At 44.3% G+C, this 24,581-nt stretch overlaps 1 protein-coding gene across 2 annotated transcripts in view; it reads right to left on the bottom strand.

The window, feature by feature from the left end:
- CREB3L2 (cAMP responsive element binding protein 3 like 2) overlaps positions 1–24,581 on the bottom strand; it is an 83,700-nt gene that overhangs the window by 33,212 nt on the left and 25,907 nt on the right. For both annotated transcript variants that reach the window (XM_074871785.1, XM_074871784.1), the window contains exon 2: positions 6,784–7,000. In XM_074871785.1, coding sequence (XP_074727886.1) covers positions 6,784–7,000 — 217 coding nt within the window. The remainder of the gene's footprint in view (positions 1–6,783; positions 7,001–24,581) is intronic.

A 24,581-nucleotide genomic window follows, 5' to 3' on the forward strand; every position in this document is an offset into this window, starting at 1 on the left:
GCAGGAACAAAGGCCATAAGGAGATCTCATATGTGGAACTGGAAGCCAAAGGAGGTCTGACTGCAAATAAAGTTGTCAATTATTAACAGTAAGCATAAGTAAGCACCAAAACGCCCACCTCTAAATCAAAACTGACATTTTTCAGACACAGTGCTGCCCAGGTAGAACTTACAGGCTTGATTCAGAGTGACCTACTGAGATTTTGGAGCTTGGACGTATAAAAGTTCAGAAGTCTTCACATCCTTTAAAACTGCAGCTGCTGACAAGGACTGACTGCTACCCTTCCACATAAAACCCACCCAAATACAGGCTACCACCACCAAATGGCTTCCTCCCCATTCTCCCCACAAAAATAAAAAAATACACAGGAAAAATGTCGCAGTGGAATGTGCTTGCAAAAATTATCAGTATGGCTTTGATAGCATCTTTTCAGAACACAAGTGAATGTCTTTGTCCAGCTCCTTTTCTTTAAAGTCAGGGCAGAGGAGGTTCCATTTTCATTGTTCACATTTCATTGATTCAGTATTTAAATAGAAGCAGGACAATGCATTTCTCTTTGTATATAGTCTATATAAAAAATAAAATTAGGATATATAATATAACCTACTACACATAATAAATAAATTATGACTTATATATACACGTATATATTATGTGTGTGTATATATATGTATACACATAAAATATATGAAGACCACCCTGAGCCTCAAGTCCATGAGCACCTCTACACGAAGAACCAGCCCATGACACTGATTACTGCTTGTGGACTCCATCCGTAAGCAAGCATTCTCCTGTACAAAGCGTTGCCTGAGATGAGGTCTGGATTTATCATCGAAGGGCTATTTGCCCTGGAGAAGTAGAAGCCATATACAATGATTTTCAGGATTTTGTTTGTTTGTTTTGGATTTCTTATTTGGTTCTTTCTTTTTCAAACAATGCAGGGAGATGGAGATGAAGTTTAAAAGGAAAATTTGGGGTTTAAAAGCACAATACAGGAAAACACAACCTCAGCAGTAAAAAACCCAGCAACAATACAGGTTATATTCAGGGGCCAGCCCCAGTTTTGGCACAGCTAAGCATAAAATAGAAACATACCATTTCTGCAATCAGTCTGTCAAACCTCTAGCCAAGACAAGCTGCTTCAAATCCAACAGTAACTTCAAAGCATTCCTGAGCAGGAAAGCACGAACAGGAGGGGCAGGTGGGGACCAAGACTAGTCTCAAAAGCAGAGCCCTCAGGGGACGGGGAAAGGAAGGCACCCAGCCACCTGGCCACAATTTCAGGAGAGAAACCATACAAATGACTAGCCGGCTCTCGACTGTCTGAGCCCTGCCAGGCTCACAAACAAAAAAATTACACCCAGAAACCAAACACATGCCCACTGCAAACCACCCCCTATCACTTGAGCTGAATCCAGAGGATGAAGAGCCCCATGCAGATGCTGCAGCCTTTGCTTCCACGTTCCTGCTGCACACCAGCCCCTCAGTATCACCTGTACTTGGTTCTGGCCTATGGGTCTCACGTGTCCAAAACAAGGGGCAGCCACTGTCCTAAAGTTTGTGCTTACGGCTGACAAGATGAAGCATCAGAGGGCAGGGAAGGACCCTACATTCACATCTCAAGTCAGACAGGAGGCTAACCACAGTCCTGCTGAAACTTGGTTCTTGACTTGCTCCTGGCTGTCTGACCCACAGCCCTTCCTTTTCAAAAGGCTGCAGTGACTGGAAAACTGAAGACAGACGTGTACCAACCGTAACAGAAAATAAAGCTTTTTCCCGTAACCGTTTACAACTGTCAGAAGTGAACCTGTGTCCCAAAAGGCCTTGATGCACAGCAAGAGGTCTCCCTTATCCATCAGCCCTATTCTCAGTCTCCCCTCCCAGCTTAATTTCCTTCCAAGAAGCATTTTCCGTTTCACAGCTACCCACTGTGCTTCTCCACAGTTACTCTGCAGTTGTCTCAAAAAACCCAGGGCTCACAACTAGAAAGGGGAAACCTGCTGTGAGAGAAGTGGCAGCACAACTGGTGACGCTCATCCATACCTGGGAAGCAGCTTCCTTTTTCATGTTACAGCCTGGAGCCCTCCCCAGGCCAGGTGCCTTATTCTCCAGTTCAGGCAAACAAAAGCACATGATCAGTTAGCTGTAAGCAAACAGGTTAGGCCTATAAATCTCGCTCTAGTATCTTTAGTCTTACAAGTTTATGCAAAATTGAATATGAGAATAGATTCTCGGGGGGGGGGAAAACAAACAACTAAATGCCAGACATCTTGCTCACATCTGCTTTAAAATAGTTACTCTCGCCAATGCTTTCATAGGCTTGGAGATTCAAGGACTGACACCTTCAGAGACCCCACACTAGCAACAACCTGCGAGTATTCATAAAAGTTCTTCTGCACAAAGCTGGGGAAATACCCTCAATAGAGTGAAGTCAGAAGAGCAAATAACTGGGGAAGAATGGTGCTGGGACCTTGATCTTATGGATGCTTAAACATATTCTCCCGTTGAGATCAACAGGACTCCTCAGAAGAGTTAACCCAGGCTTATGAGTTTGTCAGGTTTTACACTTCTAGAACTTTTTAAAAAAAACCTTATAAAAGATTTACAATTACATGAATAGGCCAATTTAGCTGTTGTAGAAATTGTGGTAATGGCTGCGTAGTGGCCAACGAAAATGGCTCACAGCAGAAGTTAATTGTTCCCCTGCAACAGCCAGTAAGAAGGTGCTTACGGAGTCAGAGTGATCATTTACTCCCCCATAATGGTTGAAAGGAAACATTAAATAACATTTTCACTAAGGTTGTCAGAGACTTGGCAGGGAAAAAAAGATGGAAATAGACACTGAACGGCTTAAATCTGTCTTGAAGATCATGTGCCAAACAAGATGGGCCTTTTTCTCAGCCTCCCTGTCACCTGGGGCTCTGGGACCCCATACTTGGGAATACGTAAATGAAAACCACTGCAGACATTGGGTGCCACTGAATCAGAGGGAGATGACTCCCAAAATTCAATTCCCTCCTCCGACAGGCAGGCACGGACTGAAGGAGAAGGGCAGAAAGGCAGGTAGCAGAGCAACACAAAGTGGGGCTGGCCTGGTGGCAGCACACCGTCCCCAGCGCCGCAGGGCTGGGACCAATGACCGGGGTCACCCTGGGCCCACAAGGCCATCAGGACCCTGCCCCAGGATGGGCCACATGCCCCCAGGCGTCGCTCCTGCCTCTCCAACAGGCCTCTCACCATGGAAGCAAACTTCAGTTTTTAAGGCTATTTTTAAAGGCAGGCGGGTACATTTCCCTTTAGGACACCAGACCCATGTGGTACAAGCCACCCCCTGTCCCCGCTCGCCGCAGGCAGCCTCCCTCCCTCTGGCAGCTCACGACTCACCGGCAGGCGGGCACGGGGCTCGGCGGCCACCCGTCTGCTCCCAGCACAGACAGGGCACCTGAGGGCTGAGCAGCCGATTAGTGCTACACAATTAACATGCACCAAGTTAGAAGTGACGTAGGGAGCCACCCAAGTTAGATGTGACGTAGGGAGCCACCCTGAATCTCAACATAAACTAGCACACGGCATCTGAAAAGTTGCCTTTTCTGAAAGGAGTTTGCAGCTCCAGGTCACGCTAGCTGCTGGTGTGACAGCAACAGTAAGGCCTCTAACAGGCGCCACTTCCAAGTACGCATTGTCTAGCCATATGGGCTAAGGGGCCTGTCCCTAGGGAATCCTGGGGTTTCCCCCTCCTTGCACTTCCCCTGTCTTTGCTTGCCCATATACTGGCCTAGGAGGGAATTTCTGCACATCCTAGGAAACAACCCACCAGCGCTCATTGCCAGGACAACTGCTAAGAGAGTTACAAAGAAGAAACATTGCATTACTGACTTCACTGCAAAGTGAGAACAAAGCCTGTTTGTCGTGTGCTTTGAGCACACCACCAGGCCCTTGGTCCTCTAGAGCTAAGGGCAAAGCTCTGAGATGGCATCCAGACGCAGCTTACCTGCTCTGTGTCATCCTCCTCCTCCTACTCCTCCTTGCACTGCTGCTGACCACAGGCACACAGGTGCACAGCTCATGTGCCCATAGTACATATGCACACACGCATGCAAGTGTCATACATGAGACTCCTCACTAACCTGTTTCTACTCCCAGCCCTCCAAAATCATGAAGCCTCGCCATGGAAAAACCATGAACACATGACAGCTGTAACAGCTCAGCAATCTGCCCAGTGGGGTGGTTATTTGGAGGATGTAAATTTTTTTGCACGTTCTTTATGTAAGTCCCTCATCCAAAATTGTTTCTCAGTCCCTGCCACTCCACAAAACCAATCCCAGTTCCCCAGCAGCAGGAGATCATGCTGGAGCACATGGACCTCCCACTCCACACCCTGTACCTCCTGCTCCCCAAAAGGACACTGGTGCTCCCAGTATCTGTCCCCTTACTCCACCAAGGGGGCTGGCATTCACCACAGTTGTCAGGAGCACTGTGTACCTCCACCATCTAACAAGGGAAATGATTTCAAACTCCAGTGTCAAACCCTGCAGTATGACCACCCACAAAATCCCCCTCTCCTGCTCTCATGGGCTCAAGGGCTGAAAAATCATCAGGGTGATGCCTTTGAATATCTATCAGACTGTAACTGTAATTCTGCAATTTCCTCCAGTATTTCTCTGAGCTTCACTGTTTTGAAGTCAAAAGGTCTTGAAAGGTCGTGAGTGTGATTCCAGGGTTAAGGTTAAATAAAATGCCAAACACCAAGAACAATTCCTCCTCCTCCTCCTCCTCTCTTATGAAACACTCTGCAGAGTGAACAGAAGATTAAATGCTTTCCATTCATTTTCTATTTTTAAACTCACTTGTTAATGTTTCTTGGCTTTTTAAAACATCATTTGACTAGAGCTCTATTAATTACCCAATGGTCTCAGCAGTATGAATTTCTTCAGGATTTTTCCCCACAGGAAACTCCCCTCACTTTTAGCCTAGTTTGAAGCTTCTCTAACTTCCAGAGAAGCTTCGTCTCCAAAGTTTCTTGTGCTTGTTTCTCCTGCCACAACTAATATCTCCTGCATGTATTAATTTAAAGATATTCACATAAAACAGCTAGGAAATATGAAATAGGAAGGCTTTATGTAAATGGTGTTTCCAGATCGCCTCCAAAAACCCTGTCTCACATTGAAAAGCCTTCTCACAGGTTTAATTAGTTGTCCTCTTGTGAAACCTCTAACAGACTGCATCTTGTTTTAAGAGAGTGCTTTGGACAACAAAACTGTCAGCCTTTGAAAACTCATGTCCTGGTGGATCTTCATAAACAGCTTAGCTTGTTAATGCTTAGACATAAGCACTAATCTCTCTTCCTTTTATTGTGATGCAGCTTAGTACTCTACTGCTTTTCACTGTAAAGCTAATGTTGAAGACATAAACCAATTATTAGGAGTGAAAGTCTGCCATGGTGATTATTCCTAATAGTTACCAGATATTCATGGCCTTGCTCCTCCGCCAACCACTAGCTTTTACCTTGAACTCCCCTTTCTGCCAGCAAGCATCTTTATGCCAGAACAAGCAGGTTGGATCTCTTCCTGCCACCATTCCTGCATTTCCCTTTTTTCCCATCCAGATGTTTATAACTGCTGAATTAAAGACAACTGCTAAAAAATGCTGTTGGTTTTCATCATTTTCTATGCATCGTCATTTTCCACAACCACAGAATCTATAAAATTGCAGTTATGTCTTTACAAGATCACCAATGATTTCTTTTTGGGCATTATTTTTTCTTTGCCTTTTTTAAAAATTTTCTAAAAAGGAAAAAAACCCTAGGACTTCAGCAAGATGTGTTTTAAGACTGGGACAGCACCTGAAGTTACATTCCTACATGTGTATTTAGAAACACAAATAAGATGATCTGATTTTCATTTTGGGATACCAGAAAGCTCTAGATACTCACTACTGAAAAATAAGTGTAGTTTAAAATGTTTGTTTGTTTCTTTTTAATAAACCTGAAATTACATAGCTTTGAAGGGACCTCTGGAGACCATCTTACTAAACTCCTCATTTAGAGTATGGCCAATTTGGATCAGGTTGCTCAGGGCCTTGACTAGCTCAGCTTTGAGTATCTCCACAGATGAAGACTTCACAGCCTCTCCCGATACCTGTTCAAATGTCTGACCCACTCTCACGGTGAAAACTATTTGCCTAACACCCAGCTGGAATTTCCTTTCTTGCAACTTGCAACCATTACTTCTTGTGCTATCACTCAGGAGGTGCTATCTCAGAGGAGTCCAGCTTTGTCTTCTCTGCACCCTTTCATCAGAGAGCCACAGACAGCAGTAAGATCTCCCCTCTGCCTTTTCTCCAGAAGACCAAACAAAACCCACCTCACACTTTCCTTACATGTCATGTTCTACAGTAACTAGACCTCATGGTGGTCCTCATTTGACTCATCTGGTTTATCAGTCTCCATTTATCTTCAACAAACACAGATTCAGATTACATGGAAACAAGTGTATTTCTGGCTCTTCTCCCATTTCTTTTGGATGGGCACTTTACTTCCAATTCAAAATGTTTATGGTGCAAAGTCAGTAACTTCTACTGAGCACAATTTCCCTGTCTATGGACAAGTTTCTTTATTCACAACACCTGCAGACTTAAAACGAACAAATCCCTTCTGTGATTTCATTGTAGGTATATCAATTAGCAAAGAGCATTCACATGCAGCCTTAGTGCATCATCACCCCACCAGGAACGTTTCAATACTGCACCATCACAACAAATGAACAAGGGCTCAGTGCGTACTACCTTCATTAAAGTTGTCATCGGTCGAGATGTGGGTCAAGGGAGACTGGGGTCGAGAGTCCCCACAGAGGGAGTAGCTGTGTTCTGCCTTGATGAGGGGTGCTGGGGATGCCGGAGACAGTTCAACCTCCATTATTTCATTCTTCTCAGACAAGAAGGGATCATTCAAGAGCTGGCCTAGGACATCAGGTGAAAACTCATCCAGAAACTCTGTGAAGTGCTGTGGAGATAAAAGGAGGGGGGAAAGTTTATCTCCTTGCCTGTCTGTCATGCCAACAACAGGAGAGCATTGATCAGAACAATTCCAGTATCTGCAGCAGGCATTCGTGCCAGTCAGCAGCAGGATCTACCAGCGCTGCCTAACAACCTCCTCCTCCAATCGCTACTTCAAGCTGAAGAGCTACAGCTAGAACAAAAGTCCTCTCAGAAGCATACATTACAACAGAAGAGCCTGTGATTAACTTGCAATGAAAATGGAAAATAGAAGCATGGTAGTCATGTCCTGAAGCAACCTCCTTTCCCCCCCACCCCCACCCCCCAGCAAGGTACTCACTACAGCATGCCACCAAAACCAGGAAAGCACACTTTACCCAGACACTGTGAAAGATCCTGCAAGATTTATCACCAGAACACTTTGTGTGTGGAGCAGAATATATATACGATGAATAGTAACGAGCTTTTTCTAGACAATCAGGCATTATCTACCATCTTATACAGGAGTCTTTGTTGATTGGGGCATGATCCTACAAAAGTCTAAGTCTGTTTGATTTGCTCTGTTTTTGCAAGCAGTATTGATCTTGGCTCTTCATCCTGCAGAAACAAACACTGAAATTCAAGATTTGGCTTCCTGTAGGCTAAATTAAGAATTAAACAAGTCAATATTGTATAAAGCCATGAGAGAACCCCCATGCATGCACATTTCACAGCTCCAGTAGTACCTGCAGCCTTGAAGCCTGATGCTGGAAAACCCTGAGCACACCCAGCTCTCACAGAGTCCCCTGGAAGTTTGAACACCTCTTCCAAGATGCTCATGAATGCTAACTGTGCCTTCTTTCAAAATTAATAAGTCTTCAGTCAATTCTGACTGACACCGAGGAAAAGAAAATATTTACTAAACACAAGGCAATAAACAGAGGACCACAGTTGCTATGCTGGAATAGAAAGCTAGCTGAAGTAAAGTCTTTACAAATGGCAAAACAGATTTGTAGCCTCATATTTACTTACTGTAAATGATAACACTACTAAACAAACTCTCAGATGATTCAGCAAGAGGGTCATGACCCCCTTAGAAAGCCTTGTTTATTTTAATTTTGATACCAAACAACTCACTAGCACTTCACATCCAGGGTTGCCTCCCAACATTTGCAAGGATTGAAGTATAAACTACAATTCTTCACTACACAAAGAAGAAAGAAAAAGGATGCTCAAGACTAGGTGAACACGCTGGTGCATCAGTAAAGTAAAACAGGGTAGACAGACTTAAAGTGTAAACAAGGGACAGAAATTCTTCCCAACCATGACAGAAGTCAAGGATGAACCTATAAAAAAGCAGTGCCTTTGTTAAGGACAATTTTTTCCCCACAGTCTACACACTTCTTTTCATCCAGGCTAACGGCAAAAGTCAATTACACTTGTTTACATATTTTCCTAAAGCTGGTGAGAACATTTTCCTCCTTCTAACTCTTGCATGCATTATTCTGACTGATGACTATCAGATGCTGAAATAGGGCTGCTACAATATTTGTACCCTGTTTTCTACACACAACTACTTTATCACCAGCATCATCCAACCTGAGGATGTCATCCTTGAAAATATCATACCTAAGTGTTGACTTAGTCTGACACTATTTAGATGTTCTAATTTAACAGACTCAACTGAAAGATAAAATGACCACAGGCTACTCGGCTATTTTTGGCAAATTCACGAAGATTTCTATTAGCCTTCTGTCTATTACCGCTTTGATACGGAAGAAATTAGTATCAAATGTTATTTTACTTCTTCCATTTCATTAAAGTATGTCAGATTATTTTTTTTCCCCCTTCCGAATGGGGAATTTTCCTAAAACCGCTTCAGGAAAAGCAAAGAAGAAAACAAACGTTCAACTTCCCAAAACCAGAGAGAAAGAGGACCTTGGGGTAGGGAAAGATTTTCAACATGTTCATCAGCGTTTGTGCTTTCTCCTTTTCACATGCAGCTGCAAAGCAGCAAGCTGTGAGAAAGAAAAGCATTTGCATTTACAACAGAATTGTCTGATAGCAAATGGTCAACCAGTTTTTAAAATGATTTCTAGTTTCGTTATAATTTTTAATCTTATTTTTAATGGTCTGTGATATAACTTTGAGAGTATAAGTCAATAGAGAGGTCAATAGAGAAGCCTCACAAACAACTGACAGAGGTCAGACCACACAGCTACTGAACTCGGGAAACAATTTTAGGGATCTGGACTTCTCCTAACTCAATGATTACAAAAACCACCACCACTTGATTTACAGGAATCTTTCATATGTTATACACATCTCTACTACAGTGAACACTTAATGCTAGCTCGCTTTGATATTTTTTTCCTCTTAAGAAAACAATTGTCTTACTGAAAGCAGCTCCATTTGCCTAGAGAATTAAAAAAGAAAATGCATCTGAGCAGCAGCTACAGCAGAAACCATCCAGAAGCAGTGAGGCCTCCAGCTCCTTGAAACTTCCACCTACACCTAAGCTGCTCCCTGTGTCTTCTCAAAGCACGTTCTCCCACTGCCAACCCTCCTCCTCCTCTCCATGTTCCCCTCTCTGCTTCTTCATGGACCTTAGCGGTCGGTCATCAGTCACTTCCAGAGCTGGAAAGCCAGTGAATAACCCTTAATTCTGATACAGCAGCAACCACCCCTGCACTCAGGAACAGGAAAGGGCAACTTAGGGAGGAAACAGAATTCTATCTACCCTTAGAACCTGTATACATATTTGCTTGCAAAAGAAAGACATTCTTTGTCTGTGGCTTTCAGCTTGGCATCTTTCACCCAAAGTTCACCTTTAAAAAAAAAAAAAGAGAAAAGAGCACTTGCATTGAAAATGTGCCTTTTTACTTCTTTTCTTTTTTTACTTTTAATACCTCTGTAGACAGCTCCATTGCCAACTTCCTGCTATCCTCACACCCCACTGGCAGCCGCAGCACTAACTGCAGACATGTGTTGGTACAAGGAGTCTGCTTGAATTATTAAACTATTCTCTCTACATAGCAAAGAGATGTGTTCAGCTGGGTTTTAACCCCTGTAAAAAGTCATGGATTTAGGACAGATGTAACCTTATCTTCTGCTTCCCGTTCCCCCAGAACCTTGAAAAGATAAACAAAACAGCAGCGCTCCTGTTTACAGAAAGTAAGCCGCAGCCCCACGGAGTCTCACCACCGATCTGGTTGGATATTTGCTCCCGCCTACAACCCAGGTGCTTTTGGGGAACACAGAACACCTACACACATCACCCCACGGTAAGCAAACAGGGGAGAGCTCTTATATCTGGGTGCGCGGCAGATTTTGGATAACTCTTCGAAAGTAGTATTTGGCTGAAGACCAACTGGGCCACAGGCTGCAGCTCTCCACAGCATCTGCCTGTTCCTGCCAGACAAAGGCCCTTTTCTCCAGCTCTGCCTAAGGGACGAGGTTTTTTTTTTTCTTTCTTGTCTGATCAAATGAACGTCTCTGAAGTAAAACAGAGACTCAGGCTTTGCTGGGTGCATGGCAGTGCTGACTTCTTCACCAGATGACCTGAAGCCAGACGAGAGCTGCACTAGCCCCAGTTGTCTAAAGATGTCACATTATCATGATTAAAAAAGAAACAGTCGTGTTCAGAAAACTTTCTAAGAACTCAGTAAAAAAGGAATGAAGTCAAGAAAGAGCCCCAAATGACACTTCATAACTATATTTGAATTATTAAACAAGTGACAGGCTTTGCTGAGCCTGGAAAACGCACTGTGTCAGCTGCAAGTCCCACACATCAGCTGCAGCAATCCACCCTTTCCAGCAGAGCCACCCCAGAGGGGAGCAGCAGCAGCAGCACCCTGGCACACTGCAAAAGAAGCCCTGCTCTCCAAGCAGCCCAGCGCAAGCCAGCCTACATGCAACACGCCCGGGTGAGAACCACCCATGGATTCAAGATATTCACCTCCTGGGAGTTAATGGCTCCCTCCTGGCTTGCCCTAAGGTCTCCCCATCCTGGAGGGATCAATCCCCCCTCCACAAGAGGAACTGCCCTTCTACCACAGGCACTCATGGCATAAAAATGAAGCCCACCATCTCCCTGTAGGTACAAAAATGCCTGATATTTATCTCTTGTAAGGCTTGAGCAGCAATAATGGGGGGTGGGGGGGCAAGGACTGCACCCTTACTGCTGTATCAAAGGAATGAGTTCATGTAATGTGTAAGACAGTGCTCCTGGAGAAGATGGGGAAAGAGGGGAGAAAGGGGAGAACACAAACCAGCTCCCATCTGTGTGGAAGTAAACATGCACCACAGGCATGAATCTGTTCCCTCCTTCCCCCCTCCCACCCCCTCCACCTCCCCCCATTTCCTCTCACATTAAGATAACAAGGAGAAAAGGGAATAATTTCTTCAGCAGCTATTTTGTGGTTTGCATAAACAAAGGTGCATAGGAGATAAACCACAAAATATCACAAAAGATAGCTGCACTTCTAGTTAATGGCATCAAACAGATCAAAACCTGTGGTTACATTGGAGATACCATCTCCTCTTCAAGCACACATTTCACAGACATCTGGAAGCTGCTTATATGGTAGCTGAGGAGGTCCGAGTAAGAGTCACAGCTGCTCACAAAAGGATTCAAGCTCTGGGGCATCCAGGCAAGGCACCAGTTGTTAAAGATGGCACGTATGTGCTGGTCAGACTTCATGGGTTGAGCTCTAGACTTGACTGCATGGCAAGAGCTCTAAAAGGCATCACGCATCTCACTATCAGCTCTGCCTGGGTTTGTAAGTGCAGCATCTACCCACAGGGGCTTGGAGCAGAGACCTGCCCTTTTTTGCTAATGAAGAACTGTGTCTAGAGATGCTGCTCGTGGAGGACTGCACGCCTACCAATGATGACAATGCAGCAGAGAAGTTCGTGACTTTCTGCATGCCCAACCCCAAGGTTAAACCCCAAGGCACAGGTTAAAATGCTTCCTCAAGGCTGGTGTTTTCTTCCCAGACATGTTGACTTTCCTGTTGCAAGTTCATCAGTGATGGACCGGAGGTGTCAGTGTGCACCAGCTTCCAACAACCATGACAACTGTTCTCAGTACTCACTGGCACTCAGGCATCAGTTAATTTTCAGAGATTCAAACACAAATTCTGCAGATTTTCAGGTACTTCATTTCTCTCAACTTCTTCCCTTTCTAGAAATCCTTTCTGTTCACAGCAGGGAAGCTGGCCACCACTCCCTCCTCTCCAGACTCAGCTACAGTTTGTATCGTGTGGTACCTATCTTTGTCAGCTTTGAGAAGAGCTACCGATGGAGTCCCTGTAGCCTCACCTTTGCAATTCACTCACATATGCCCTGCAGGGAACAGAAGAGCTCCTCTACTGGCATGGGGTGTGTTGATACATCACTGTTACGAGGCACAGATCCAACCTCCTGCTGCGTTGCTCTTACAAGGATGAGAAACGAAGGACAGCCTGGCAGCAATACAGTATTTTTCCATAAGATTGATTTCAAATATGTGGGCTGAGAGACAAGACTCACCCCACAGAGTCATTCACCACCATCCCCACAAGGAGAAAGAGTAGAAGAGCAGAAAGCTGCACCCTATACAGTTTGATATACCAGAGCACTTACCTTTGGTATGGATTAATTTGGGGGGGGGAACCAATGATATTTGACAGTGAATATTTGAAAAAAATAATGCAACCACACCTGAAATAGCTGAAATCTGATTTGCCAAAAAGACCCCTTGGACAGACCACAGTATTCAGCATGCAACTGCAGGCATATCTAACTGCTTACCCTTAAACAGGACACAGAGATCCTCCCTCTCAGCCAGATGAAGGACCAAAATAGCTGGAAGAGCTTTCTGATGGCAGGAAAACAGTCTTAGATGCAGCCATAGCAGAGAACAGAGAGACTGAGGACTGTAAACAATCCCCAAAGTCACGCCTAAAACATGCTCATAACACAGCAGAGATTTACACTACCCTGGCCTACGTCCTTGCCAAGGGCAAACAGAGGGAACCTCAGATTTCTAGGTGTTTATCTTCTACAGTGTAAAAATCAAAATCAAGATGCAGAGAAATAGTTGCTCAATTATTTCACTCTACTGTAAAATTCTTTACTGTCTAGTCATTAACAACACTGAAATTACCTGTTGCAGGAGGATATGAAGAGTAACATGAAATTGGTATTTGAAAACAGCAAAGAGATCCACCATAGCAGATATGATTGTTTGGAGTCTCACACCAGCAATTACTCATTTTAAGCATAAAAAAAATAAAACTGGATGGATTAAAAAAATCCACTAAGTCAATAACATTCAGGTTGTGTCATCAGCAAAACAAATGCCAGGAAATTCAGAGCTAATAGATTTACACGGTAATTAAATCTGCACATCTTCCCAACTTGGTCGGGTTACACAGTTGGAAATGCTAAAGTTCATGCTGAGCAAATCTTATAATCCACCCCATTATGCACACATGCACGCACACACTTTCATTGCAAATACTCAAGTATTTCCAACCTACAACCAGCAGCGATGTATTTATTTTTAACTAATCAGGGATTTTTCAAGAACCATGTTACTCCTTTGCCTTTCCTTGTTCCAAAATACTCCTTCACTTTCCTTAACACCCCTCCCCCCACCCCAAAAGAGTATTTTGGATTTAAAAAGATAATTTAAAAAAAATTAAACTCTATAATAACTAGGACTAAATATGGGTTGAAAGAAAAAAAAAAAAAGAAGTTCTTGTGCAGTTGAGGCAAGGGTGAGAAACAACCCTGAAGTTCAGTGTCTCTTAAGTCCACTGTTTGCAAGCAGAGAAAGGATGCTATTGCTCATTCCTAGCCCAAGCCTCCTGGGAGTCATATAAAGTAGGAAAATCCTTCTCACATTCCCCTGCCCTTCCCCCAGTGCATAGTTCTTGGATCTAGTTTAACTTTTCAATAGGCTGGGCGCATGTTTTGCTATTTCCCACCCTCTCCCCAGAAGAGTCAAAGTCAGAGAGGAATGAGTCATGGGGGCCAGAGCACCAGAGCAGTGAGTCAGCGAGCTGGAAGCCCTTCAACAAGGCTCCCCCCATCTGGGTCCTTGGCTGAGATCTCAAAATACATTATTAATTCTGTGTTGCAAGCAAGCGTCTGGATTATGCTCTCAGGTCAGATGCATCCATTCTTTCATCTCAGCAACTATCTCAGTGACTTCCCCCCCCCCCTTTTTTTTTTTTCTTTTTTTTGCCTCTTACACCAGGCTCACTGATACGCACTTCATTTATCTTGTAAATCAGCTCTCAGGCTGCCAGCTTGAGCAGCAGAACCACAGAAAACTGAACTCTCCATCACTTCTCTCCATGCCCTTCTCTTCACCTGGTAAGCAGCAGGGTCACAATTCTTTATCACCAGTCATTGTAGAGGCTGCAAGACAAGCCTGACTGACAGGTCTGTCTTTCACGAGCCTCCAAACCGTCAAAAGCAGGGGCAAGCCTTTCCCCACCGTCTTTCGCTAGCATGACTCACCCTAGACAGAGAGGGTAGCTCAGCTTCCAAAACCTAGTCACTGGTGTCTCTGATGATTTTTGGCACCCAGGCAAGATACTTAAAGAAACCAGTTACATTATTAAAAACTATCTAGCGAAGAAAGGAACAGATGCAGTTGTCTGGGGTTTTTTGCCCCAGCTATGCTGCAGGCATGCAATGCCAGTCATAAATATTTGTTGTGAGATAATACTAATTTGCTGCATTACACCCCAGGTATACCTATAGGCTCTTTGGAAGGAACTTGCATTTACCGCTTGATTGACATCTAACCAGAGTCTTCTGGGTAACTACCCAGAGTTTAGCCAAAAAATAAGCAGTGAAAGAAAGCTTTCAGATAAGTTGAAACCTTTGTGTAAAAGTTTTGCAATTCACCAGTGGGCATTTACAGTCTTGTTTGCTGCCCGAGACCTCGGCAGCAAGGGTAACACATTTTGTTGTTGCACAGCTGGTTTAACTTATGGCCACCTTTGAAAGAAAACAGTTACTCCAGTTTCACCCTGAATGCATGCAGATAGATCTTAACATTATAGCAACATTTTACAACATTTGGGTGCATTGCACCTGGTTTCATTTATCACCTTCCCTCACCATGGAAATGGGAGGGATGGAAAGCAAAGAAAATTCATTTCAGTTCTCATGTAACAGCATCCCTTGTCGAAGGGGACAGAAAGGGCACAGGCAGCATGATTTCTGTATTCTAAACAGAAACCACTAGCCTTGCACCCATTTTAGAGATCATAGAATATCTCAAGTTGGAAGGGACCCATAAGGATCATCAAGTCAAACTCCCAGATAACTTTAAAGATATAAAAGGAAGGAGGAAAAGAGAGAAGTGAGAAGTCAACAGGGACTGTCCAGATGGCCTACATGGAGACAAAACCCCCTCCCCAAGGATCACTAGCACCACACAATTCAGAGACAGTTACTTAAAACAGAGATGCTGCAACCTGCCCTGCAGGCCAGCAGCAGTTCGCTCATCTGCTCACTCTGCAAGGTCTCATCACAGTTCCCACATGTTAAGCAACACTTGAAGCTGTCAGCCTCTGCCCACGGGCACAACCTCCCAGAAACATAACCATCCCAGTGGGCACACTGTGCCAGGAGATGCTGTTAGGAGAGCCCCGCAAAGTCATAATTTCTTATCTAGATTCCCATTAGTGCAGGGGGGCCTCCTGCAGAACACAGATACTCTCCCTCAGCTGTTTTGTGTTTAAAGTGTTTGCAACAGCCTTGAGGACCAAACCAGTATCTTTCAAAGGAGGATCTTAAATTAGTCTGAGCACTGTAGGTAAGAAACAACAACTTCTGCTCCGTCAGCAGTGCTCGCTGCATGCTCTGGCTTGCCACTCCTGACTGACAGGACACTTGACATTTAAAATAAAAATCAGTATTTTCTTCTTCAACAATGTTACTTCTTTAATGGCTGCAAAGTTTAAATGGCAGGGTTCCAGCTCGCAGGAGTGATTGTTCCTTCTTTTTCCTAACACTGGCTGCAAACCTACACACCACCCCATCAAAATTCAGCTCTTTAATTAAAGCTGTCTGGGTATTATAAAATAAACAAGGCTTTACTATCAGTATTGGCAGCTCAAGGAGAGACTGGGCATTTTATTTCACTAAAGAGTTAGTAGGTTTTGTTTTACAGATTTATTTTTAGTGCTGAGGGGGTTCTGCTGGCTTTTTGTTTGTTTCTTTTTAAGAGTAGAAGCATGGAAGCTGAGGCTTGAAAAGAAAGGATACAGACTTAAGCTCCTAAATGTTTATTTAAGCACTCTTAATTTTTTAAGAGTCTGACTATCTCTTCAAGTGCCTAAATGCAGACTCCCTGAGTTGATTATGGAAAATAGGAATTAGCTTTTATAAATGATGCCTAATATTCACAGACATAATGGTTAAAAATGCAGATGGGTGCAAAGTTTTAAAAAGAAAAAACACACTGCACACATATAACCCTTTCTTGAACTGAAGAGACAGGTGCTTGACAAGGGAAGGAGGAAAAAAAATAGAGTGGATTTGAAAAACAAATGTGAAGAAATCCACAGGACATATCACCTCACCCGTGAGATGAACTCCCCTGCCTGATTCACAGCTCAAGGATCAGCAGCCTTTGGCTAGCAATGACCTTAGCTGCCACAGGTTTTAGACCCTGACCGGCAGAAACTGCTGCCCCCTCTATCATACAGATATCTACTATCAGGGCAGAAAGAGAAACAACACTGACAGGACTTTGTGTTCAGCGCTGCCGTCACTGAACGTTACACATTAAGTACCATGCACTAAAAAAGTCAGTTTGATGTCAAATCCTGTTCCAGCATGTGATCTTGACAGTTACTGGAACAAATGACTACATTAAAGAACCCCTTTCCAGTAAGTAAGTCCTATACCTTGCTTTCAGTAGAAACATCCTGGGTTTTGATCTGACATCTCTCTCATCCTTCCCATAAACTTGTACTAATCCCAAACACCGCGGATGCATACAGAGCTGATACTTTGCCAACAGCAGGTATAATCAAAGACTTTCCATCCCAAACTGTCAAAACGTTTCCAGCTTGCAACTTTGCAGCATGCTTCATGTCAAACCAGCTACTGCCCCAGGAAGCTAAGGAAGAGCAGAGCAATGGTACTTGATGATGACAACACTGGGGAAGAACATCCTTGAACCTGAAGCCGTGACACGAGCCGCTTTGGATGAGCCAGCCCTGCCCAAACCCATCCCACAGCAAAAAGCCTTGTGTTTTGACGCCGCCTCCAGTGGTCCTCTGTACCACGAGATGGATACATCAAGACGCCTACGTTGCACTTATACAGCCTTAACTCTGCAGAAATTCACACAGGAACCCACAGAAATCATTTTGGCACCTCATTTTATATGGACCAGTACCTCCATTGCACTGATACCTTGTCACCCTCCCTCTGAAGAAAGGTGCATTTCATGTCACCACAAGGGTGGTGGGGGTCACTTGGTTTTTACTCATGTCAAAAGCAGACCAGTTTGTTCTGAAGCTCTACTGAAAGCTGCAGAGAGAAGGGAAACAAGGAGACAGGATGTGAACAAGATCAAATAAATATATACTCAGAAGTATGCGTAGCAGTCGTCTAGACAAATTATTTTAAGATACCCCATACTTGGGTGACGGTATTCCAATTTCCTATGACAAGTCTTTTGTCACAGCGCCAGAAAACATTACTTCAGTCAACTTTATAAAAAAATTAAAAAACAGGAGTGGTACTGGATTAAGGTTCGGGGCCCAAAATAGCAGCAGATGGAAACATCTGTATCTTAAGACCAGTTCTTAAACGAAAACAAAAAGCAAAGATGTGCACTTAGTTCTCCTCTATGCATCTTTCCAGAGATGCAGGGACTAGCGTAACAGCTTACTTAGTAACATGTGCTGGCTCTCTCCCCTCAGGAGTCTTCATAATACAGGGGAGACATTCAAACCGGCATTGCCTTCATTTGCGTGTGAACAGGCATTTCAGCCTCTTAGGATCACTCTCCCCCATTCAGAGCACCCCCCTCCTTCATCTGTACCTCCCTCTGTACCTTCCATTTTCAGACCTTTGCTCCCAGGCAGGTGAAAGAGAGGCCTAAGCTACTCATCACCTTGCAGAATGGACAGAAGATCAGCAGAATCAGGAAGAAAGCCGCAAGCTGCCCATGAAGACCCTGGAGGAGCAAAGCCAGAAGAGCAAGGGTGCAAAGGGAAAACAACAGAGGAGGAGAGAAAATCACAGTGCTTGGGAAAGGATAAAATAAACCTACAACAGATAAGCAGCATATCAAGGTTGTGCAAGAACTTCCTCCATTGCCAGTTGAGTATTTTTGCCAAGTGTCACTGACTTTTGTGCCTTGCCATTTAAAACTACCCATCCTGAAGTAGTCATTCTTTGACTGCTATGGACTTACTCTCATTTATTCTTCCACACACAGAAGGCAGGCTCAAGAAGGAAAGGAGATTCAGTAGAGGCTGGCACTAGATTCCGGTGTCCCCGAGTCAGTGAGACGGAAGCACGCCGCTGCAGGAGCGGTGCCAGCACGCCATCGGGCAGCACAGCCCTACGCTTCTCCTCCAACAAACATTTCCTCCAGCCCGTGCTCTGCAGTCTTAAAGCAATGGTCCAGCTCTTCAAGCTGCCCCCATAAAACAGAGGATCAAGAGAACCTGAGAGAAGGTCTTTAACCAAGAAAGCATCAATGCTGATTGTAAATAATTTATGAACATTTCAGCACATGCCTAAAACCAAAACCAAAATCCTTGCCATCTCACCACGGCAGGTAAAAAGAAAGCCACACTAGGCAAACAACCCTGCTTACCATGGAATTACTTGTAAGTATTACATATTTGGGCTACTGGAAGAAAGGAAAAATTAATGAGAATTAACATAAATCAGAACCTAGAAAACAAGAAAGAGTTAACAGAAAATACAATTCAGAGTGAAAAAAGATTGCTTCTGAGTTTTTCAGACCCAGAAGAATGTTAATTATAGATCAGGCCATTGCTTGGTTGCAGTTACTGGTAGGGGGAGGAAGGAAGATCAAAATGTTTAACTGAATATTCTTGGGAGGGGGCGGTTCTGAATTACTGCTCTTTATATAAGAACAGATGATACAGCCATCCCACAGGATGGTAATGAAATGATTTTCATCCCAACAATAACGGAAGAGAATATAAAAACAACAGCTACTCAAAGCTGGCCATTTTAATTAGCAGACCTAGAAAACCTCCATCTGAAAAGTCTAAACAGAGCTCCTAAGGAGCTCCTGAAACTATTTTCAGTATGAGACAATACTGATGGACTGTAAAAATTAATATGAAAATATTTAAGTGTAAACAAGGCAACCAAAGTAACAGCAGGTTAACCTACCTACTGTTCATTCCTGACTAAGGGAAGAGATGGAGAAGGGAGGAGAGTAGTTAGAGTCCAAGAAAAAAAAGGAGAGAAATCTAATTTCTGCTTATAATTCCACAGTAACTGATAATCTAGCTTCTCAAATTTTACCTCTTTTTGTAATAATATTACAAGCTTAATACACCTTGTCTCTCCTAAGGCAACTGACTTGGTGCTATGCAAAATGAAGCCAGAATAATACAAAGTCAACAGGCCACATTCAGTGCGATAAAGATATAAGAAATCTCGAGATGCGAAACACAAATCAGCTGATTGCATCACACATTTTCAGTGGGTTCCCACAGGGATCGGTTCTTGGCCCCAGACTCTAATATTTTATCAACGACCTGAGAGGAAAAGTCACCACCGCTGAAGTTTGCAGATAACGCAGCATCAGCAGAAGCAGTGAGTAATACAAAGATCAGGTCACAAAACCAAAACACAGAGCACTTGGGAAGCAGCCATAAACAAGTGACATGTTTTAAATAAAGCTGAAGGTAAAAAATAATTTAAAAACCCTCTTATGGCTGCAAACAAAAGGCCCCAAGTCATGCTCAGGTGACTGACAATCAGAAGCAGAGATCTCAAAAAGGACATGGGACCCTGGGAAAAATGTGGCTGAAGGAGCGTCTGTGGGACAGGTACTGCAAGTGCTGAACACACAAAGCAGGGCCTGGGGAAGAATTACTGCAGATGCGTCCTCACGCTCTCAACACAAGAGACCCCTTGCTGCATCCCAGGATGAGACCCTTGGCTAGAGCACTGAGGTCTCACAGAGTCCCAGGAGCAGCCAAGTGCTGGGGACCCCTGCACAGCCACCCCATGCTGTGGGGCCAGTGCTGGGCTCACACAACCAAAGAACAACAGGGAGGTAATGGTACCGCAGAAATTTTGCCTTTATTTATTTAGGAGGGGTTTTTTGTTTGTACTTGTCTCTTAAATGAGGCTTCATATCTTAAAGAAGTTGCCCGGTAAAGCTCAGCCCCCAGATACAGCTTTGTACTATAGCCTCATGCCAATCACACAACCTTCTGCACAAGTTTGTGCTTCCTGCACAGCCCAGCGTAGGACTGCAGAAGACAGAGGGGCATGAAGCAGGAATTTGTTTTCTCCATGCTCACGGTAGATGCAGCTGCTACCGGCCACAGCCAGGCTCCAATCATATACCACCAAATTCCAAAAAAAGGATGTTGAACAACTGGAGAAAGTTCAGAGAATCACAAGAATCACTGTGGAGCTGGAAATCCTGCCTCAAAATAGAAGCAAATAACAAAAGAAGAAACCAATGTCTTCAGCTTGTCAAAGAGGAAATGAATGCAGAACATGAACTTTAAGTACAGAACTTTAAGTACTGAAACAAGGAATAAGACTTAGAGAATGGCTCTACAGCTTACAGCTAAGTCTGCAAGCTGAAGCCAGATACATTCATGGTGTTTATAAAGGGACACAATATTAAAAAAAGGGAGAACAATCAGTCATGAAGAAACAGTGTGAATTCTTTGACCCAAGCCATTCTTACTTGAAGACTGGAGGTTTCCCTACAAAGATATGCAGGAATTCAAACAGGAAACAATCTGGGGAAGTTTTATAGCCCAGATTTACATAAGGCTGAACTAATTAATCATAACAGTTTCCTTTGGCCTTCTTGCAGCAAAACAAGGCTATTTACCAGCATGGCAGCATGTTCTGGAGAACCCAATACAAACCCAAAGTTGGGAAACCTGCTGATGCTGCTTTGCATTCCTACATTCCAGATAACTCAATATCCTTATCAGGAAGGCAGCTGGGGAACACAGTTCGAGAACCTAGGTTTAAGACCAAAGGTTGTTCACGTTAGACACAACCCATGTGCTCACAAGCAAGCTCCAAACACAGCGCTCGATAAACTTCAAGCAGCTGGCACATCCGGCAGCACAAGCCCACTAAAAGCCTTTTGTCTTCGTTTATTTTTAAGGCTGGGTTCTTGAGCCCTACTGCACGAGTGAGTCAGCTTCCCTCCCCGCACCCGAGCTGGGCTGGTGAGGGCTGCAGACACCCCAGCACCAGCTGGGAGAGGAAGCCCCTACCCCTTGCCATCACCCCAAGAGCTGCACCTGAGTAGAGAGCTGGGAGAGGGTCACAGAGGAAAAATTTGGCAAGCTTGCATTGGACTTCACCATTTCTCAATCAAAGAAACCGAAAACACAAAACACCCAGCAACACCCATGTATGCATACTATCCCCGATCCTTTTGATAACAATCTGTTCCTCAGGAACAGAGGGGCAGCTGCAGTCATGCCAAAGCACAAGCAAACACCTGTGAGAAACTGCGAGGACTCACAAGCACACAGCGTCATGATAATTTTCAGAGTCCACATTTAATTTCCAAACAAACCACATCCGATAGATGGCTGATTTCAGTGGTGATGGGAGATTCCCCATGAGCCCAGGTGAGAGGAATGGCAGGGTGCATGGTGGAATTAAAAGGGAGCTTCCACATGGAGGGACAGATTCCAGACAAGTCATTTAGCAGTTGCTCATTTCCAAGTTTCTTTTACAACATCTCCTAGTTAGCAAAGCTGCACATGTCTGAGCATCTCCTCCATGGCCTACTGTCCTTTCAAATGCCAAGGCTGCCCACAGCAGAGATATCAGAGGCAAGTTGCTTTATTTTTCCTTTAAACCTGAGAAAGAGCACAAACACGAGCATGTAATATGCAACGCCATTCAAACACAGTAACTTGGGCTCTTACTTTATGTTAGAAAAAAGCTTCCTTATTTTTTTTTAGGTTGATAAAAACATTAAAAGCAAACAGCTGACAGAAAGGAAGGAGAGGGAGCATTTAAAGGAAAGGAGGAGTTTCATCCTGTTTTAAAGATTAATTACAAGATTAATCCCACCAGGCAACGCGAGTTTCTGGCACTAAAGCAGAAGGGCACTCTAGCCAATGCCTCCAGCCAACGCATACGCACACACCCCTGCACAGCATCTCCCCAGTCCACATCCCTCAAACACTAATGCACAAACAAAGCTGCTTTCACTTGCAGCACTGCCATTTAATTAATTGGATATATTGAGCGAGTGCGCTGTGCAGTGCAGAAGATGACTCCCCCGAGACTGCCAAAAAAGCCTGCCAGCATCCCGGGGATAGAGACAGGCGGAGGGAAGTTTCAGACATTGCATAAGCACAGGCACACGTAATCACTCATTCGCACTATCCCGGCCAAGGCTAACTCAGACCCCTGCGAGCCTCAGCCAAGACCTACTCGAGCTATTCAGAGGCGACCGGTGCCGGTGAGCAGGCGGAGAAGGGAGGGAGAGGCCCAGCCTGGGGGTGTGTGTGGGGAAGGACGCGGGGCCGATCACGGGCACCTGTCCCAGCACCTCACCAGCACGAGCCCCGAGCCTCCAGAGGCCCCCTGGCCCCTGCTTGTGTAACCATTACCCCAGATCTTAAAGGAAGGGAAAACAAAATAAAAAACCCCGTTTTTTCCAGGCTATGTCAACACTGCTGTAAGGAAAGAAGTATGGCCTTGTGGTTAGAGGGCCAGTCAGAGGCCAGACGCTCCGTGTGCTGTCCCACACCACCTGAGCGGGCCCGGGCCTCTCATCCCCTGGTGCAAAGGCGCCCTTTGCCTCTTCATTCCACGTGCCTAAGGGCAATAACGAAGTGATACTCTCCCATCACGAGGGATTTCAAGGAGAATGGCGTGGAAGATTGCATCACATTCAATGCCAAGACTATCGGGATCATAAAAATTCCAGAGCTAGGACGTAGAGGAAGCCCCTTGTTGCAGGATGTTGCACAGAGGCCTGGAGGGAGGGACTCATACAGCCACTTCAGGCTTTGAGAGGTACCAAGAGGTAAAGAGACAGAGCTCAGAAAGCACAGTTTGCATTCAGATTTCAGGTGTCGCAATTTTTTCCATGCAGCCTGTAAGCCATCTGTGGTGTGTGGCCACATGAAACCCTGGCCGCTGAGCACGAAGCCAGCACAGCCCCCTGCATTGTGCATCTCTGGTGGAGAGCACCTGAGGGGCGAAAACCACTCTCCCAGAGATAAATAAGTCTGTTCGGCCCTAGGGAAACACAGGTACATAGCCAGAAAAATAATCGGGGGAACCTTGTACTGCTTATCAGCAATGCCTAACTCCAGAGCCAGTTAAGGCTATATATACACAGAGAGATATATATGTGTGTGTGTGTGCACTCTTGTGTGTCTGTGTGTATTAAATATAGCTCAGTTTTTTAATACAGCGCCGTTGGCTGCGGAACAGTTCAGATGAGCATCTGCTACAGACCATCTGGACTGGGAGGGAGGGAGAGTGAAATGATATGGGACTCCTGAGGAATTTGAAACTTGCAGCGCATTTTACACAGAAAACTGTTGCGTAAGGTACACTGACAAATGTGTGATATCAGGAAGGTTCTTCTAAAAGAAGAAAAGAAAGAAAGAGGAGAAGTGATCCTGAAACTGCTGCTTCCTGTGGGTGTTGGAGTTGGCTACAGGCATTGGTATTGACCTCATGCCGCTGAAATGCAGCATCATTAAAAGAAACAACACCAAGTTCTCAGGACATGCACCAGTATGGGAGAAGATCTAGTGTTGGACTGGTTTTGCCCCAGTGACCTGAAAGTGATACCTGACATTCAGTGGGTTACCATGGAGTATCTTAAGTATCATCAAAAAATAAAAGCTCAAAAACCACTGGGAGTTTTTATTCATTGAATTAACATACAGGAACAAATGGTTCATGTGTAAAGCACTCTGACATCCTACTAAGATGGCTTCATATTCATAACATATATGCACACATGGAGATATTATCAGTATTCTTCTCCAAAGACTACAGAAAAATTCTACAAACTAGAAGATATTATAAAGCAAGGCTCACAATGACCCTGCCTTATGCAGAACCAATACAAAGACTCAGATATGCCAAGACTAAAATCGTTGATTCTTCAGAATTGCTGAACACCCTCTCTATTTTTTTTTTTCCTGGTTGCAAGATCTGCAAAGGGTAACAAAGGAAACTAAAGGACATGAAGTAAGCTCAAGTTTGAAGAGTCCACAAACTTCCCCAGAAAATTGTTAGGTGTGCAAAAACAACAAGGGATTGAAAATCACTGCTCTGATTCTACCGACAAGTTGTGGTTCCAGATGGCTTGGGAAGATCTGGTCCTCAGCAAGTGTCAAAATGAGCAT

The sequence above is a fragment of the Strix uralensis genome, chromosome 5 (genome assembly GCF_047716275.1).
Source record: "Strix uralensis isolate ZFMK-TIS-50842 chromosome 5, bStrUra1, whole genome shotgun sequence".
Taxonomy (NCBI): domain Eukaryota; kingdom Metazoa; phylum Chordata; class Aves; order Strigiformes; family Strigidae; genus Strix; species Strix uralensis.